Source organism: Xenopus tropicalis, chromosome 9, assembly GCF_000004195.4.
Source record: "Xenopus tropicalis strain Nigerian chromosome 9, UCB_Xtro_10.0, whole genome shotgun sequence".
In the NCBI taxonomy this organism is placed as follows: domain Eukaryota; kingdom Metazoa; phylum Chordata; class Amphibia; order Anura; family Pipidae; genus Xenopus; species Xenopus tropicalis.
Genome location: NC_030685.2, coordinates 2569687 through 2588053, shown reverse-complemented (window position 1 = coordinate 2588053; position 18367 = coordinate 2569687). Strand labels below are relative to the sequence as shown.

The following is an 18367-nucleotide window of genomic DNA, read 5'->3' as shown; positions in this document are numbered from 1 at the left end:
TACAGACCCAGCCCTGCCTGAGCCTGTCCCTGATACTGTGCAGCCTTTGGTTCCCCTACATTAGGTACAGACCCAGCCCTGCCTGAGCCTGTCCCTGATACTGTGCAGCCATTGGTTCCCCTACATTAGATACAGACCCACCCCTGCCTGAGCCTGTCCCTGATACTGTGCAGCCATTGCTTCCCCTACATTAGGTACAGACCCACCCCTGCCTGAGCCTGTCCCTGATACTGTGCAGCCATTGGTTCCCCTACATTAGGTACAGACCCACCCCTGCCTGAGCCTGTCCCGATACTGTGCAGCCATTGGTTCCCCTACATTAGATACAGACACACCCCTGCCTGAGCCTGTCCTGATACTGTGCAGCCATTGGTTCCCCTACATTAGGTACAGACCCACCCCTGCCTGAGCCTGTCCTGATACTGTGCAGCCATTGCTTCCCCTACATTAGGTACAGACCCAGCCCTGCCTGAGCCTGTCCCGATACTGTGCAGCCATTGGTTCCCCTACATTAGATACAGACCCACCCCTGCCTGAGCCTGTCCCTGATACTGTGCAGCCATTGCTTCCCCTACATTAGGTACAGACCCACCCCTGCCTGAGCCTGTCCCTGATACTGTGCAGCCATTGCTTCCCCTACATTAGGTACAGACCCAGCCCTGCCTGAGCCTGTCCCTGATACTGTGCAGCCATTGGTTCCCCTACATTAGGTACAGACCCAGCCCTGCCTGAGCCTGTCCCTGATACTGTGCAGCCATTGCTTCCCCTACATTAGGTACAGACCCACCCCTGCCTGAGCCTGTCCTGATACTGTGCAGCCATTGCTTCCCCTACATTAGGTACAGACCCACCCCTGCCTGAGCCTGTCCTGATACTGTGCAGCCATTGCTTCCCCTACATTAGGTACAGACCCAGCCCTGCCTGAGCCTGTCCTGATACTGTGCAGCCATTGCTTCCCCTACATTAGATACAGACCCCCCCTGCCTGAGCCTGTCCCTGATACTGTACAGCCATTGGTTCCCCTACATTAGATACAGACCCAGCCCTGCCTGAGCCTGTCCCTGATACTGTGCAGCCATTGGTTCCCCTACATTAGGTACAGACCCAGCCCTGCCTGAGCCTGTCCCTGATACTGTGCAGCCATTGCTTCCCCTACATTAGGTACAGACCCAGCCCTGCCTGAGCTTGTCCTGATACTGTGCAGCCATTGCTTCCCCTACATTAGGTACAGACCCACCCCTGCCTGAGCCTGTCCCTGATACTGTGCAGCCATTGCTTCCCCTACATTAGGTACAGACCCACCCCTGCCTGAGCCTGTCCCTGATACTGTGCAGCCATTGGTTCCCCTACATTAGATACAGACCCAGCCCTGCCTGAGCCTGTCCTGATACTGTGCAGCCATTGCTTCCCCTACATTAGATACAGACCCACCCCTGCCTGAGCCTGTCCCTAATACTGTGCAGCCATTGGTTCCCCTACATTAGATACAGACCCAGCCCTGCCTGAGCCTGTCCCTAATACTGTGCAGCCATTGGTTCCCCTACATTAGATACAGACCCAGCCCTGCCTGAGCCTGTCCCTGATACTGTGCAGCCATTGCTTCCCCTACATTAGGTACAGACCCACCCCTGCCTGAGCCTGTCCCTGATACTGTGCAGCCATTGCTTCCCCTACATTAGATACAGACCCACCCCTGCCTGAGCCTGTCCCTGATACTGTGCAGCCATTGGTTCCCCTACATTAGGTACAGACCCACCCTGCCTGAGCCTGTCCTGATACTGTGCAGCCATTGCTTCCCCTACATTAGATACAGACCCACCCCTGCCTGAGCCTGTCCCTGATACTGTGCAGCCATTGGTTCCCCTATATTAGGTACAGACCCAGCCCTGCCTGAGCCTGTCCTGATACTGTGCAGCCATTGCTTCCCCTACATTAGGTACAGACCCACCCCTGCCTGAGCCTGTCCCTGATACTGTGCAGCCATTGCTTCCCCTACATTAGGTACAGACCCAGCCCTGCCTGAGCCTGTCCTGATACTGTGCAGCCATTGCTTCCCCTACATTAGGTACAGACCCACCCCTGCCTGAGCCTGTCCTGATACTGTGCAGCCATTGCTTCCCCTACATTAGGTACAGACCGAGCCTGTCCCTGATAACATTAATAATAAAATACAATATAGAAAAGAATATGGACAAATACATTAAAAAAAAAAACACAATGTTTTATTTCACAAAAAGACACAGACTTGATTTATGGAATAACGTGATGAACGCACGGAAGATAAAAAGTTTAGCAGAACCTCTCTGCAGAACCCACAGTTGAGGCTGCCAAAGCACACAGGTACTGGAGTAGATAATTACTAAAATATATATATATATATATTTACACAAGAGCCAGTGGTTTATATGTTGCTGCCTCACAGCATGGAGACATCAAGTCACTCTCAGCCCCAGAGAAACCATATGGCAGCACCACTCTCACCCCATTGGGGCACTCATTCACTCAAGCTACGTACATACAGACATCAGCTCATAATAAAATAGAATAAAAGTTTAGCCAGAGTCTCTGCGTTGCGCTCATTTGGGCCGGAGTCGCAGGGGGGTGCATTTGGCTCGTGTTTGCTGCAGGCTACACAGATATCCAAACTCGCCATAGATTCACACTTCAGAGTTCTGCCACACAGGGCTCTGGCATTTCAAGACGACTGGTGAGGGATAAAATAAGTGGTCCTTGGCGTCTTTTAATGAGCAGGGCCCATGCCAGGGATTGGCCGCGGTCTGATGATGTCACAGGTTGGAGGTTCAGCTGGCAATGATGCTCAGGATGTTTGCCTGCAGTTACAGAGAAGATTGAGCATCAGTCGCCCCACTGAGGAGGTGGTGCAGGAATTTACCCCTCCAACTAGCAGCAGCCTGCCTCTCTCTCCTCCCACAAATCCCCCCCCCCCCCCCCCGCTGTGTTAGAGCCCCTTATAGAGAAGGAAGCAGGGGGTTCTTACCTTTATAAAGGATGTTACTTGTTTAGCAGAGATCCCTTCCAAAGATGCCAAGTCTTCCACCTGTAAGTACCAGAACACATGATATGTAGTTTGGGCACAGAACGGGTCACCCAAATACTGTTCCATGGCAGATAAAAGCAAGAAACTTGCTCGCAGGAACCCACAGCAGAATTGTACTGCAGGGCCCCCAGTCAAGCACTTACATTTTTAAAGGGCCCATTGACCTCTCTCCAGCCAATGATCAGCTTGGCCTTCTTGTCTCCGATCTTCTGCAGGGATTTCAGTTCCTTGACGGAGCCGGTGTTGAGCAGTTTCAGGATTCTCTCCCTGCCGCTCTCTAGCAGGTCTGTCCGCACATTCACTTCCCACGTGGGCTGGTTCTCCCGCCCGTCACATGAGACCTACGGGGATTGTCAAAGAGCTAACACATTCATTTCTGCCCAACCGTGTACCTATTAGCAGACCTGCTAGACCAGGGGTGCCCAGACTGTCACCCTGTGATCTACACTTGCCCCCTGGCCTCCATCATGAGATCTACCACAGTTAAAATAGTGCAACGTCTCTCATTTGGTGCAATAAGAAAAAGAGGTTTAACAAATACACATAGCAATAAATAAATGCAGTGCCAAATTCACATTTAATGCCCACATAACATTATTCAAGTTGATTGTAGTAGTTTTTACTTCTTTATGGCCCACTTTGCAGCCTGCACACAAGTATTAACAAATATATACAGCAGCCCGGTGGGGACAATCTTCTATACTGGGATGAAACTACAAAGACGGATGGGCTTGAGCAGCCAGACTCAAAAGCTCCAGTATGTGGGGGGGGATAAGTGGCAGGAGTCCTCCTACTGCATTTCACCTCGAGGTCTACCATAAACTTTCAGATGATCTACCTTTTGGGCACCCCTGTGCTAGATGATTATTGGCAGTCTGTCAATAGTTTCAAACTAGGAATTGTGATATTAGAACCCCCCCATAGGATGGAATTCTGTGAGAAGCCCCAGTTCTCCATCACAACTGCTCACCGGTTTCTTCTTCTTCTTCTCAAAGACTGGGATGCCCTCCTCTATGGTGCTCTGTAACTGGCTGTTCCCTGAGAGAAAGCACAAGTGATTGGAAGAGGTCAGACTGGCAGCAGTGAGGGCAATGATCTGGCACTGATCTGGCATTGGTGTAGTCACAGGGTACAACCCAAGTCTGCTCCATCTACAGCAAGTACCTCCAGTTAAACATAGCCCACAGGGTATGCTCCCGTTGTTAATCATAAATCCCTTTCTTGGTGCTTTAACCCTTTCTGCAAGGGCAAAAAATGGGACTGTTTGAACCCCAAGTCGACCCCTACCCAAGAGAGTCTCAGAGCGCTCACTCTCAGGGTCCACATGTCTCTCTGTAGCCAAGACTCCTCCATTTGCCCCTGGATGCTCACCCTGCATGGGCAGCACACGCAGAACCTTCTTGGCCTTTGCTGTGGATGTGTTTCTACCCCTGAGGGGGGCCCGGAAGGTGCATTCACTGACGCTGGAGTCTGATAGGTTGCAGTCAGAGTTAGTGGACTTCTCCAGTCGAGCCTCTGCTTCAATGGCTTTCTGCTCCAACTCCTTTTGCTTCTCCTTTAGCCTCTAATGGCACACAGAGAATATGAGGATCAGTGAGACCAATGTACCCTCAGATTAGGGCAGGGACATTTATACATAATAAACACATGTGACCCTTAGTGCTCAAACACCCAGCCAGTTATCCAAGGTTCTGCCCCAGTGGGAACCCTGCACATTCCCTCTCACCTCTATCTCCATCTGACTCTCCTCCCATTTCTTCAGCAGAGCCATTCTCTCTCTCTTAGGGGTACTTAAGAGCTGGGCCTCCTTCATTCCTTTCTCTGTCAGGATCTTATCCAGTTTCAGCAGCCTCTCAACCACAGCAGGGTCAAGCGCCGCCAAATTGAGTTTCCGCCTGAAGAGGGCAGTACATGGTTAAAGGGTGACTTGACCTTCCACTTCTATCAACATGCAAACAAGGAAACAGACTATGAATGGCAATGCCTAAAGGTCTCCCAAGAAACCAACTCACTTGGACGCCGCGTCCATTGAAGTATTGGGAGATGACTCTGTCGAGTCTGTTTTTGATTTCTTTCTCTGCCGAGAACCTGCTGCGGTTTCTGCCTCCTCCCGAGGCCTCTTCATGGCCGGCAGAGCTGCTGCATTAGCAAAGGAATAAAAGAGATGTACACGTGTACAAATACACAAATGTTACAGCAGCACAACAGAAAGGTTCAGATACAATACCCAAGCTTGCCACTAGGTGTCACTGTTCTTATCAATACCAGCTGGGGAAACTAACAGGAGCCCTATCTCTCACACCAATAAGAAACAGAGGAATAAGAGAAAACAGCGACACCTTGTGGCACATCCAGATGAAGCTACAGGAGGCACATTATTACCCCGCCATGTATAAAGGACCAATTTATTCAGCAGCATTGTACAACTGAAGGTGCATGCATCAAAGCAACAGATAAATACTGACCAAGAGGACCCTGTTCATAAACTTGTATTATTTCCATATTAAGCTGCAGGATTCAGGGCCCCTTTGGGCTCCAGGAATGATAGAGGCACATGGGGATGCTGCGTACCTATGGACTGGGTGGTTTCCTGGCTGAAAGGTTTGTTTATGATCTGCTTGGATTTGGCAGCAAAGTTCAGAGCTGTCAGGGTGTCGAAGTAATACTTCTGCTCTGGGGCGATGTTGGCGATCATGACACTGTGGGCGGTTCCTCCCAGGGAATCCTGGCAAAGACATTATCACATTGGTTTCCATATTACACACAGGAACAACGAGCAGTAAAACCTATTACTCTTTAACGGCCCCCAATGCCCAAGTGGCTGCACTCTCATCGCAGTAGCAGCACTCTAACACAAGGCCCCACCTGCAGCAATCGGGTCAGCTTGCTGTCTCTGTAAGGGATTCGGGGCAGCCCCTGGTTCAGAGCATCGACCACTTTGCTGAGCGTGAATAAGGAGGAGTTGATGGCGCCGCTCTCCTTGAGCCGGATTCCTTGGTTTCCAGTGCGCCGGTTATCTTCCGACCCAGCCAAGTCTATGAGGTAGAGCTTCCCAGTTAGCTGCCTGAATGGCGAAACCTGCTGACTCTTCTGTACCTACACAAGGCAAAACATAGAAGGTATCAGAGAGGAACAAACTACCATTCATTGTAGTGGGATCCCATTAGTACCTGCCATAAGGAACAGGCTCACAGGTTCTACCCAATAGTTACTGATCCCCTGCTTGCAAACTAGCCAACTAGTTTTGATAGGTATATTAGCATAACAATAGTGAAATCAAACACCTGATTGGTGGACATGAATTCTGGCACTAGGGCAAATTTTAGTTGTGTTTGCGCCCTTAAAGGAGACATATGTGAAAATTAAGAATGTGCCAGTATACTCCTCTAAACATAGAAGAACGTGCTTTAGAAAGTTGTGGTTTCGGACTGATTTATTGAGAAATACTCCCAAAAGCCCACTAGCCCCGCCCATCTGTTCCACTTCCTGCTGCCTCCTTTCCCAGGCTGTGCAGGGGGGCCGGCGGCACTGTAGCATAGGAACCAATCAGCAGTTAGGCTGACCTGTGATTGGCTCTCCCCCTCCTACTGTGCTTCTGGCAGGGACCGTTAGGACACGCCCACCCCTCATTTGAAACCCAGACAGGGACCTGAGAGGATCTATAGGGAGCTCCAATAAAGGGGCCATTGTTACAGATAGGGTTAATGTTTAGCCCAAAGGGAAACCAGCACCGGATATTATTTATAACTGCCTACAGGGTTAGGGTTTTTCCCATTTATCCAATATGTCTCCTTTAAAGGGATGTAAAACCAAAGGTTCCATAAGTTGATCATTGCTTCATGTTCCAAGCTATGTATTAGAGGCCTGACTGCACCTTGATCAGTAGCACAGCATGGCTGCGGCTGGAGCGGTCGTTCAGCTTCGTTGAGGCCACGGTGCGGTTCTGGCTGGCAGGGATAAAATGCTCATCAAAATCCCCAAAGGAGTTGATGGTTTTCTGGGTGACACCTGGGATCAGGATGTTATGGTCTTTGTCCTCTCGGATGGGGAGGTCCTTGTTTTTGGGCTCCAGCAAATCCATGACCTGGAAAGAGAGATCCCAATGCCGGTCGGTGCCGCCCCACTCTGCTGGAACTACACATAGCAGGGGCAGCCATAACTGCCTGAGGAGTCACTTACCTTCTCCTGGTAGATCTCCACATAAGACATTGTTATGGTGTAAGTCCAGTTCTCATTCTCATGGCCGCCGGCTGCTGTCCGGGTCATTTGCAACAAGTCCCTCACTGCCCGAGGGATCACGCCAGGCTGACTGGGGTTCCCCAACATGGTGTGAGTTTTTCCTGAGAGAACAGGACAGGTCATATACAACCCTCTGTTAGCCAGCTATGCGCCCACCTACCTGAATGTCACCAAAGCCCTTACCTGCCCCTGTGGGCCCATAAGCAAAAACACTGGCATTCTGGCCAATCAGTAAGTGCGGGAGGATGTGGCACACAGAGCCCATGTAGATCTCCCGCTGAGTGGCGCTGTCACCATAAAAGGCATCAAACCTGCGCATAAGGGTAGAGATAATAAGCAGTGTGCTGATCATGCCCAGCACCCCCCCCCCCCAGCATGCTGATCATGCCCAGCACCCCCCCCCCCAGCATGCTGATCATGCCCAGCACCCCCCCCCCCCCAGCATGCTGATCATGCCCAGCACCCCCCCCCCCAGCATGCTGATCATGCCCAGCACCCCCCCCCCCCCAGCATGCTGATCATGCCCAGCACCCCCCCCCCCCAGCATGCTGATCATGCCCAGCACCCCCCCCCAGCATGCTGATCATGCCCAGCACCCCCCCCAGCATGCTGATCATGCCCAGCACCCCCCCCCCCAGCATGCTGATCATGCCCAGCACCCCCCCCCAGCATGCTGATCATGCCCAGCACCCCCCCCCCAGCATGCTGATCATGCCAGCACCCCCCCCCCAGCATGCTGATCATGCCCAGCACCCCCCCCCCAGCATGCTGATCATGCCCAGCACCCCCCCCCCAGCATGCTGATCATGCCCAGCACCCCCCCCCCAGCATGCTGATCATGCCCAGCACCCCCCCCCCAGCATGCTGATCATGCCAGCACCCCCCCCCAGCATGCTGATCATGCCCAGCACCCCCCCCCCAGCATGCTGATCATGCCCAGCACCCCCCCCCAGCATGCTGATCATGCCCAGCACCCCCCCCCCCAGCATGCTGATCATGCCCAGCACCCCCCCCCCAGCATGCTGATCATGCCCAGCACCCCCCCCCCCAGCATGCTGATCATGCCCAGCACCCCCCCCCCAGCATGCTGATCATGCCAGCACCCCCCCCAGCATGCTGATCATGCCCAGCACCCCCCCAGCATGCTGATCATGCCCAGCACCCCCCCCAGCATGATGATCATGCCCAGCACCCCCCCAGCATGATGATCATGCCAGCACCCCCCCCCAGCATGATGATCATGCCCAGCACCCCCCCCAGCATGATGATCATGCCCAGCACCCCCCCCAGCAGCACAATTAGGCAGAGGTGCCCTGAAACACCAATGTTACACGGACCCACTAGCACGGCGATGCCCTCACTTACTGGTACTGCATGGTCTCTAGCTGATTCCTCCAGTTGACAATCTCCAGCGACTGCGAGTCCAGGCCCCGGACACACGCGGCGGGCGCTTTCTCATCCTCTTTCTCCATGTAGGGCCTCAGTCTGACGGCAACACGCACCCGGGCCGAGGACGGCTTCTTGTGCTGATCCAGAATGCTCACCCGCTTGGCCATACTGACCGACTCCCTACAAACACAGAGTTGTCAAGCTTCCATGGGAGATCATAGGGAGAAAATATGGCTCAGACTATAAAGCCTAAACCAGGCATCCTCAAACTACAGCCGCGGTCAGGTACGTCCCCCCCAAGGTAATTTACCCGGCCCCCACTATTGTCTGACACAAGGACGCAGGGGGGAGCAGGGGGGCCACAGTATGGGGAGCAGGGGGGCCACAGTATGGGGAGCAGGGGGCCACAGTATGGGGAGCAGGGGGGCCACAGTATGGGGAGCAGGGGGGCCACAGTATGGGGAGCAGGGGGGCCACAGTATGGGGAGCAGGGGGGCCACAGTATGGGGAGCAGGGGGGCCACAGTATGGGGAGCAGGGGGGCCACAGTATGGGGAGCAGGGGGGCCACAGTATGGGGAGCAGGGGGGCCACAGTATGGGGAGCAGGGGGGCCACAGTATGGGGAGCAGGGGGGCCACAGTATGGGGAGCAGGGGGGCCACAGTATGGGGAGCAGGGGGGCCACAGTATGGGGAGCAGGGGGGCCATAGTATGGGGAGCAGGGGGGCCATAGTATGGGGAGCAGGGGGGCCATAGTATGGGGAGCAGGGGGGCCATAGTATGGGGAGCAGGGGGGCCATAGTATGGGGAGCAGGGGGGCCATAGTATGGGGACACCCCCCCCCCCAACAGCCTGCTGAAAGGGTTTGAGGAGCCCTGGCCTAAAGCTACACTCCCTATGGCTCCGAGCTGTACAATGTGCAGGCATTGGTAGGGACTGAAGCCAATGGAATGGTAGAGATCTGGTGCTGGGGGACATATTGGTGCGTTACACACTAGGGAACCGGAAATGAGCTTTCATGGAACTCCCGTGGCTGCTGGGAGGGATAAGCCGTGTAACAGATATGTATAGCGGGGAAGGCTCTCACCTTTGGGGAGGCCCGGTAAGAACCATTCCCCACTCGCTAGGCACTGTCGGGCCTTAAGAACCACGCTCTGGAGTTGACCACACGATACAATAATCCCTCCCGACTGGGACGTTACAGCTCCGATTTCCGCTTCTGGCTGTCGGGGCCTCACAAACCCGACCGGTTACTGTACCTCCTTTTCGTATTTGGCGGCGAAGCGTGCGTCCAGCCAATAGAAAGGCGAGGAGCGTTCACGTGGCCCAGGTTTGCGCGTAAACGAGGCCTGGCACGCACACAAGCGCCTGACTGGCTCATTCAAATTCGGAGTTTACACCACGTGATGCGAATCGGACTCCGCCTCCCACCATGGAATGAACTTAGTGCTCTCTACGGCTAAGAGACATAATACTAATAGCCAATCAAATGCTTGCATGTGGGAGTCGGGGTCAAAGTTCGTCATAGGGTAGGCCCTCGGGCCGCAAGTTCTTTATTTGTTCTTCGTCATAAGACGGATATGTGTTTCCATGGCAACCAAGGCCAAACTGCCTATTGTCTTTCTACACAATAGTTGTTCTGACACCGGGTCTTGGCTTAACTCCAACCTAATGATTGAGGGAAATCGTTACAATTATCCCTCACTGCGTTACACTCGAGACTGGCTCGGTTCCCAAAACAAAGATGGCCGCGGTCGGACATCCATTCCCACCATTTTGCGCCAAAACAGGAAGTTAAGTTGGTCTCCCAATCTAGTAACCCTTCCTGGCCCTGACGCGAATTTCGGGATCACTGACAGTGGGTGCGGGATATTTTGCGGTACGGACCCAGGAACCAAGTGTGCGGGGCGAGAGTGGCGTCAGTGGTCCCGTCATGCTCCGGGCGAGCGCGGCCACTTCCTGTGCGCACAGCGGGCTGGGTATGAGCAGCTCTGGGCGCTAAACCTACGGCTGATCCCTGCGAGTGGAACCTTCCTGAGTGAAAGTGAGTTTGGCCCCATTCCCATAGGGCAGTGACCCCCAACCAGTGGCTCCCGGGCAGCGTGTTGCTCTCAGTGCCCCCAAACCAGGGAGTTATATGAATTCCTCACTTGGGGGCAAGTTTTGGCTGAATAAAAACAAGATTTCCTACCAAATAAAGCCCCTGTAAGCTGATAGGGTGCAAAGAGGCCCCTAATAGCCAATCACAGCCCTTATTTGGCTCCTCCATGAACTTTTATGGTGCTTGTGTTGCTCCCCAAGTCTTTACATTTGACTGTGGCTCCCGTATTGCCTGTTATAATGGGCTCCCGTATTGCCTGGTATTATAATGGGCTCCCGTATTGCCTGGTATTATAATGGGCTCCCGTATTGCCTGTTATAATGGGCTCCCGTATTGCCTGTTATAATGGGCTCCCGTATTGCCTGTTATAATGGGCTCCCGTATTGCCTGGTATTATAATGGGCTCCCGTATTGCCTGTTATAATGGGCTCCCGTATTGCCTGGTATTATAATGGGCTCCCGTATTGCCTGGTATTATAATGGGCTCCCGTATTGCCTGGTATTATAATGGGCTCCCGTATTGCCTGGTATTATAATGGGCTCCCGTATTGCCTGGTATTATAATGGGCTCCCGTATTGCCTGGTATTATAATGGGCTCCCGTATTGCCTGTTATAATGGGCTCCCGTATTGCCTGTTATAATGGGCTCCCGTATTGCCTGGTATTATAATGGGCTCCCGTATTGCCTGGTATAATGGGCTCCCGTATTGCCTGGTATTATAATGGGGCTCCCGTATTGCCTGGTATTATAATGGGCTCCCGTATTGCCTGTTATAATGGGCTCCCGTATTGCCTGGTATTATAATGGGCTCCCGTATTGCCTGGTTTATGGGCTCCCGTATGCTGTTATAATGGGCTCCCGTATTGCCTGTTATAATGGGCTCCCGTATTGCCTGGTATTATAATGGGCTCCCGTATTGCCTGGTATTATAATGGGCTCCCGTATTGCCTGGTATTATAATGGGCTCCCGTATTGCCTGGTATTATAATGGGCTCCCGTATTGCCTGGTATTATAATGGGCTCCCGTATTGCCTGTTATAATGGGCTCCCGTATTGCCTGGTATTATAATGGGCTCCCGTATTGCCTGTTATAATGGGCTCCCGTATTGCCTGTTATAATGGGCTCCCGTATTGCCTGTTATTATAATGGGCTCCCGTATTGCCTGTTATTATAATGGGCTCCCGTATTGCCTGGTATAATGGGCTCCCGTATTGCCTGGTATAATGGGCTCCCGTATTGCCTGGTATAATGGGCTCCCGTATTGCCTGGTATAATGGGCTCCCGTATTGCCTGTTATAATGGGCTCCCGTATTGCCTGTTATAATGGGCTCCCGTATTGCCTGTTATTATAATGGGCTCCCGTATTGCCTGGTATTATAATGGGCTCCCGTATTGCCTGGTATTATAATGGGCTCCCGTATTGCCTGTTATAATGGGCTCCCGTATTGCCTGGTATTATAATGGGCTCCCGTATTGCCTGGTATTATAATGGGCTCCCGTATTGCCTGTTATAATGGGCTCCCGTATTGCCTGTTATAATGGGCTCCCGTATTGCCTGGTATTATAATGGGCTCCCGTATTGCCTGGTATTATAATGGGCTCCCGTATTGCCTGGTATTATAATGGGCTCCCGTATTGCCTGGTATTATAATGGGCTCCCGTATTGCCTGTTATAATGGGCTCCCGTATTGCCTGGTATTATAATGGGCTCCCGTATTGCCTGTTATAATGGGCTCCCGTATTGCCTGTTATAATGGGCTCCCGTATTGCCTGTTATTATAATGGGCTCCCGTATTGCCTGTTATTATAATGGGCTCCCGTATTGCCTGTTATAATGGGCTCCCGTATTGCCTGGTATAATGGGCTCCCGTATTGCCTGGTATAATGGGCTCCCGTATTGCCTGTTATAATGGGCTCCCGTATTGCCTGTTATAATGGGCTCCCGTATTGCCTGTTATAATGGGCTCCCGTATTGCCTGTTATTATAATGGGCTCCCGTATTGCCTGGTATTATAATGGGCTCCCGTATTGCCTGGTATTATAATGGGCTCCCGTATTGCCTGTTATAATGGGCTCCCGTATTGCCTGGTATTATAATGGGCTCCCGTATTGCCTGGTATTATAATGGGCTCCCGTATTGCCTGTTATAATGGGCTCCCGTATTGCCTGGTATAATGGGCTCCCGTATTGCCTGTTATAATGGGCTCCCGTATTGCCTGTTATAATGGGCTCCCGTATTGCCTGTTATAATGGGCTCCCGTATTGCCTGTTATAATGGGCTCCTGTATTGCCTGGTATTATAATGGGCTCCCGTATTGCCTGGTATTATAATGGGCTCCCGTATTGCCTGGTATTATAATGGGCTCCCGTATTGCCTGGTATTATAATGGGCTCCCGTATTGCCTGGTATTATAATGGGCTCCCGTATTGCCTGGTATTATAATGGGCTCCCGTATTGCCTGGTATTATAATGGGCTCCCGTATTGCCTGGTATAATGGGCTCCCGTATTGCCTGGTATAATGGGCTCCCGTATTGCCTGTTATAATGGGCTCCCGTATTGCCTGGTATTATAATGGGCTCCCGTATTGCCTGGTATTATAATGGGCTCCCGTATTGCCTGTTATAATGGGCTCCCGTATTGCCTGTTATAATGGGCTCCCGTATTGCCTGTTATAATGGGCTCCCGTATTGCCTGGTATTATAATGGGCTCCCGTATTGCCTGGTATTATAATGGGCTCCCGTATTGCCTGTTATAATGGGCTCCCGTATTGCCTGGTATTATAATGGGCTCCCGTATTGCCTGGTATAATGGGCTCCCGTATTGCCTGGTATTATAATGGGCTCCCGTATTGCCTGGTATAATGGGCTCCCGTATTGCCTGGTATAATGGGCTCCCGTATTGCCTGGTATTATAATGGGCTCCCGTATTGCCTGGTATTATAATGGGCTCCCGTATTGCCTGGTATTATAATGGGCTCCCGTATTGCCTGGTATTATAATGGGCTCCCGTATTGCCTGGTATTATAATGGGCTCCCGTATTGCCTGGTATTATAATGGGCTCCCGTATTGCCTGGTATAATGGGCTCCCGTATTGCCTGGTATTATAATGGGCTCCCGTATTGCCTGGTATTATAATGGGCTCCCGTATTGCCTGTTATAATGGGCTCCCGTATTGCCTGGTATTATAATGGGCTCCCGTATTGCCTGTTATAATGGGCTCCCGTATTGCCTGGTATTATAATGGGCTCCCGTATTGCCTGTTATTATAATGGGCTCCCGTATTGCCTGTTATTATAATGGGCTCCCGTATTGCCTGTTATTATAATGGGCTCCCGTATTGCCTGGTATAATGGGCTCCCGTATTGCCTGGTATAATGGGCTCCCGTATTGCCTGTTATAATGGGCTCCCGTATTGCCTGGTATAATGGGCTCCCTTATTGCCTGGTATTATTATGGGCTCCCGTATTGCCTGGTATTATAATGGGCTCCCGTATTGCCTGGTATAATGGGCTCCCTTATTGCCTGGTATTATAATGGGCTCCCGTATTGCCTGGTATTATAATGGGCTCCCGTATTGCCTGGTATTATAATGGGCTCCCGTATTGCCTGGTATTATAATGGGCTCCCGTATTGCCTGGTATTATAATGGGCTCCCGTATTGCCTGGTATTATAATGGGCTCCCGTATTGCCTGGTATTATAATGGGCTCCCGTATTGCCTGGTATTATAATGGGCTCCCGTATTGCCTGGTATTATAATGGGCTCCCGTATTGCCTGGTATTATAATGGGCTCCCGTATTGCCTGGTATTATAATGGGCTCCCGTATTGCCTGGTATTATAATGGGCTCCCGTATTGCCTGGTATTATAATGGGCTCCCGTATTGCCTGGTATTATAATGGGCTCCCGTATTGCCTGGTATTATAATGGGCTCCCGTATTGCCTGGTATTATAATGGGCTCCCGTATTGCCTGGTATTATAATGGGCTCCCGTATTGCCTGGTATTGTAATGGGCTCCCGTATTGCCTGGTATTGTAATGGGCTCCCGTATTGCCTTGTGAGCAGGATTTGCTCACAGAGGAGCCTCAGGCCTCCCCAATCTGCCCCCAGTTTTATCTCCTTTTTTTCAACTGTTTTACATCAATAAAGTTCCATAGAAACATAGGCTCTTGCACCATGATGTCATGATCACCCAATGTGGCACCCAGGGACCCTGTAACCATCCTTGTGCTTTCTGTTTAGATGCAGGAGGCATCTGAGGATGGGGAGGAGAAGGTGACGGCTGGCATGGAGTCTTTGGCTGTAAAGGAAGGAGGAGAAGGGGAAGAGGAGGAGGAGGAAGAGGTGGAAGAACAGCAGAAAGTGGAAGAGGGAGAAGCAGAAGAACAGCAGGAAGAACATGGAGAAGAGGAAGAGGAGGGGGAAGCAGAGGAAGGGGAGGACTGGTGCATAGCGTGCAGTGATGAGGAGGTCGAGGAACCTGAGGGGTGGATCCCACCTCCGGAAGACATTAAAAAACTGTATGAGTTGTTGGCCAGCGAGGGAACGCTGCCTCTGCAAGTGGACATACTGCTTCGCCGGCCCCCCACCCCTGAACCCGACCCTCTGGATAACGAATCCGATCAGGAGGCAGAGGAGGAGGAAGAAGAGCAGGAGACGTAAGTATTGCCCATAGAGCACCGTCGTAATGTGGCATTGTAAGCTTAGAGCAAGGCCTCGCTGTAACGTACAACTGGGACACTGGTGGCAAGCTGTCAGCTAATGTGGCTCAGAACTGGGGGCTTAGAGAGCTAAGAGTGGGGCAGGTGGGAAGCCGGGAGTGGGGCAGGTGGGAAGCCGGGAGTGGGGCAGGTGGGGAGCCTGGAGTGGGGCAGGTGGGGAGCCTGGAGTGGGGCAGGTGGGGAGCCTGGAGTGGGGCAGGTGGGGAGCCTGCAGTGGGGCAGGTGGGGAGCCTGCAGTGGGGCAGGTGGGAAGCCGGGAGTGGGGCAGGTGGGAAGCCTGGAGTGGGGCAGGTGGGAAGCCGGGAGTGGGGCAGGTGGGGAGCCTGGAGTGGGGCAGGTGGGGAGCCTGGAGTGGGGCAGGTGGGAAGCCGGGAGTGGGGCAGGTGGGGAGCCTGGAGTGGGGCAGGTGGGGAGCCTGGAGTGGGGCAGGTGGGAAGCCGGGAGTGGGGCAGGTGGGAAGCCGGGAGTGGGGCAGGTGGGAAGCCGGGAGTGGGGCAGGTGGGGAGCCTGGAGTGGGGCAGGTGGGGAGCCTGGAGTGGGGCAGGTGGGGAGCCTGGAGTGGGGCAGGTGGGGAGCCTGCAGTGGGGCAGGTGGGGAGCCTGCAGTGGGGCAGGTGGGAAGCCGGGAGTGGGGCAGGTGGGGAGCCTGGAGTGGGGCAGGTGGGGAGCCTGGAGTGGGGCAGGTGGGGAGCCTGGAGTGGGGCAGGTGGGGAGCCTGGAGTGGGGCAGGTGGGGAGCCTGGAGTGGGGCACATAGGGAGTGCTGTAGGGTTGGGGCTCAGAGTTGGGCCGTCGGGTGATGCACAGGGCAGATACCAACCGTGACATTTCCCCCATTGGCTCACAGTAACACCCGCACTTTCTCCTTCCTCAGGCCCAACATTCCCACTGAGTTTGATTTTGACGATGAACCAGTGACCCCTAAAAATTCTCTGATTGACCGTCGGAGAACGCCAGGTAAGTGCTGATGTCATGGTGGGGTGGAGCAGCGGGGCGCTACTGACGGGGGGGAGTGGCAACATCATTCTATTTAAAGGAGACGTATTATGTGAAAAACAATGTGCAAATACCTTATTCTCCTCTAGATATAGAAGAAATGTGCTTTAAAAAAGTTGTTTTTCTGACCGATTTATTAAGATTTTCCCCTAAAACCCTGCTAGCCCCGCCCATCTCTTCCACTTCCTGCTGCCTCCTTTCCCAGGCTGTGCAGAGGGGCCAGCGGCACTGTAGGATAGGAACCAATCAGCAGCTAGGCTAACCTGATAGGGTACTGAAGCCTGTCTGTGCTTGTGTGACTGCAGGGCTGTGATTGGCTTTCCCCCTCCTACTGTGCTTCTGGCAGGGACCGATAGGACACGCCCACCCCTCATTAGAAACCCAGACAGGGACCTGAGAGGATCTGTAGGGAGCTCCAATAAAGGGGCCATTTACAGATAGGGTTAATATTGGGGGGGGGGGTAGTATTTAGTGACAAGCCAGGGCCCCAGCCACACATTATGGAGCTCTGTGGAACAGATGTGAATTTGGATCTTCCAGGATCCGGGTTCCTCTGTGTCCCACTAAGCCAGGGTGTCTCTGGTATCGGTTCTGATTTTGTACTGAACCCTCCCTCTTGTCACTGAGCAGGGAGCACCGGGCGCAGCCAGAAGAGAGAGGCCCGACTGGACAAGGTTCTGTCCGACATGAAGCGGCACAAGAAGATTGAAGAACAAATCCTGAAAACTGGGCGCGACCTGTTTGACATGGACCCCGACTCTGTTCCAACCCCAAAACGCTCCTCTGCCATCTTCCCTCGTCAGCGGAAATACTGAGCGGGGGTGGGGGGTGTTTAATGGCGCCAGTGTAGTCGCGCTGCCATATTTACTGTCCGACCCGCCTGAGAGGCACCGAGTGGATACGGATGTGCCAAGTGACTGTTCCCTTCCCATGGGGCTGCTCTGTGTGTTTATTGTTCCCTTACTTACATTTATTTTATTATAAAAGACTGCAAATATCTGCCCCCTGTCTTTTTCCTAATGGTATCCCCCAGCCATGTCACTACTTCCCCTCAGGGATGGCAGCTCAGCCGGCCCAAGGCTTTGAGGGAACACAGCCAATGGCACCCAGCTTATACCTACATTGGGGTGCGTTTGTGCATCAGTATCTGGCCCAGTGCTTCCCACTCTGTGGGGTTAGTGTTACCCCAATGTTTCTATATATCTGTAACCTTGTTATGGGCTAAGGGGGCCCAGCCTGAAGGCCAGTTAGGGGGGGATTTGGGGTGAGTGCTTATTTGTGCCCTGGGTACCCCTGGAACTATAGCGGGGTGACTGTTACCCCAATGTTTCTATATATCTGTAACCTTGTTATGGGCTAAGGGGGCCCAGCCTGAAGGCCAGTTAGGGGGGGATTTGGGGTGAGTGCTTATTTGTGCCCTGGGTACCCCTGGAACTATAGCGGGGTGACTGTTACCCCAATGTTTCTATATATCTGTAACCTTGTTATGGGCTAAGGGGGCCCAGCCTGAAGGCCAGTTAGGGGGGGATTTGGGGTGAGTGCTTATTTGTGCCCTGGGTACCCCTGGAACTATAGCGGGGTGACTGTTACCCCAATGTTTCTATATATCTGTAACCTTGTTATGGGCTAAGGGGGCCCAGCCTGAAGGCCAGTTAGGGGGGGATTTGGGGTGAGTGCTTATTTGTGCCCTGGGTACCCCTGGAACTATAGCGGGGTGACTGTTACCCCAATGTTTCTATATATCTGTAACCTTGTTATGGGCTAAGGGGGCCCAGCCTGAAGGCCAGTTAGGGGGGATTTGGGGTGAGTGCTTAGAAGTGCCTTAATGGATAAAGTGCCCCCTCCCCCCCCCAGTAGTGGT

At 52.8% G+C, this 18367-nt stretch overlaps 2 protein-coding genes across 5 annotated transcripts; one reads left to right on the top strand and one right to left on the bottom strand.

The window, feature by feature from the left end:
- Nucleotides 1–2202: 2202 nt before the first annotated feature.
- Nucleotides 2203–10095, bottom strand: kif22 (kinesin family member 22). Of its 4 annotated transcripts, none has more exons than XM_031892573.1 (14): nt 9773–10095; nt 8663–8866; nt 7481–7608; nt 7238–7398; nt 6933–7142; nt 5924–6154; nt 5630–5783; nt 5071–5197; nt 4785–4953; nt 4346–4622; nt 4029–4096; nt 3202–3399; nt 2999–3058; nt 2203–2831 (listed from the first exon to the last, which is right to left on the bottom strand). In XM_031892573.1, the coding sequence occupies exons 1-14, from the start codon at nt 9796–9798 to the stop codon at nt 2802–2804; spliced, it is 2043 nt and encodes a 680-aa protein (XP_031748433.1). In that variant the 5' UTR covers nt 9799–10095; the 3' UTR covers nt 2203–2801.
- A 425-nt stretch (nt 10096–10520) lies between these two features.
- pagr1 (PAXIP1 associated glutamate-rich protein 1) lies at nt 10521–17503 on the top strand. Its single transcript, NM_001102877.1, is given in 4 exon segments — nt 10521–10729; nt 15034–15449; nt 16385–16467; nt 17137–17503. Coding segments are annotated over 3 exon segments (639 nt in total). The 5' UTR covers nt 10521–10729; nt 15034–15078; the 3' UTR covers nt 17322–17503.
- The last annotated feature ends 864 nt before the right edge of the window (nt 17504–18367 follow it).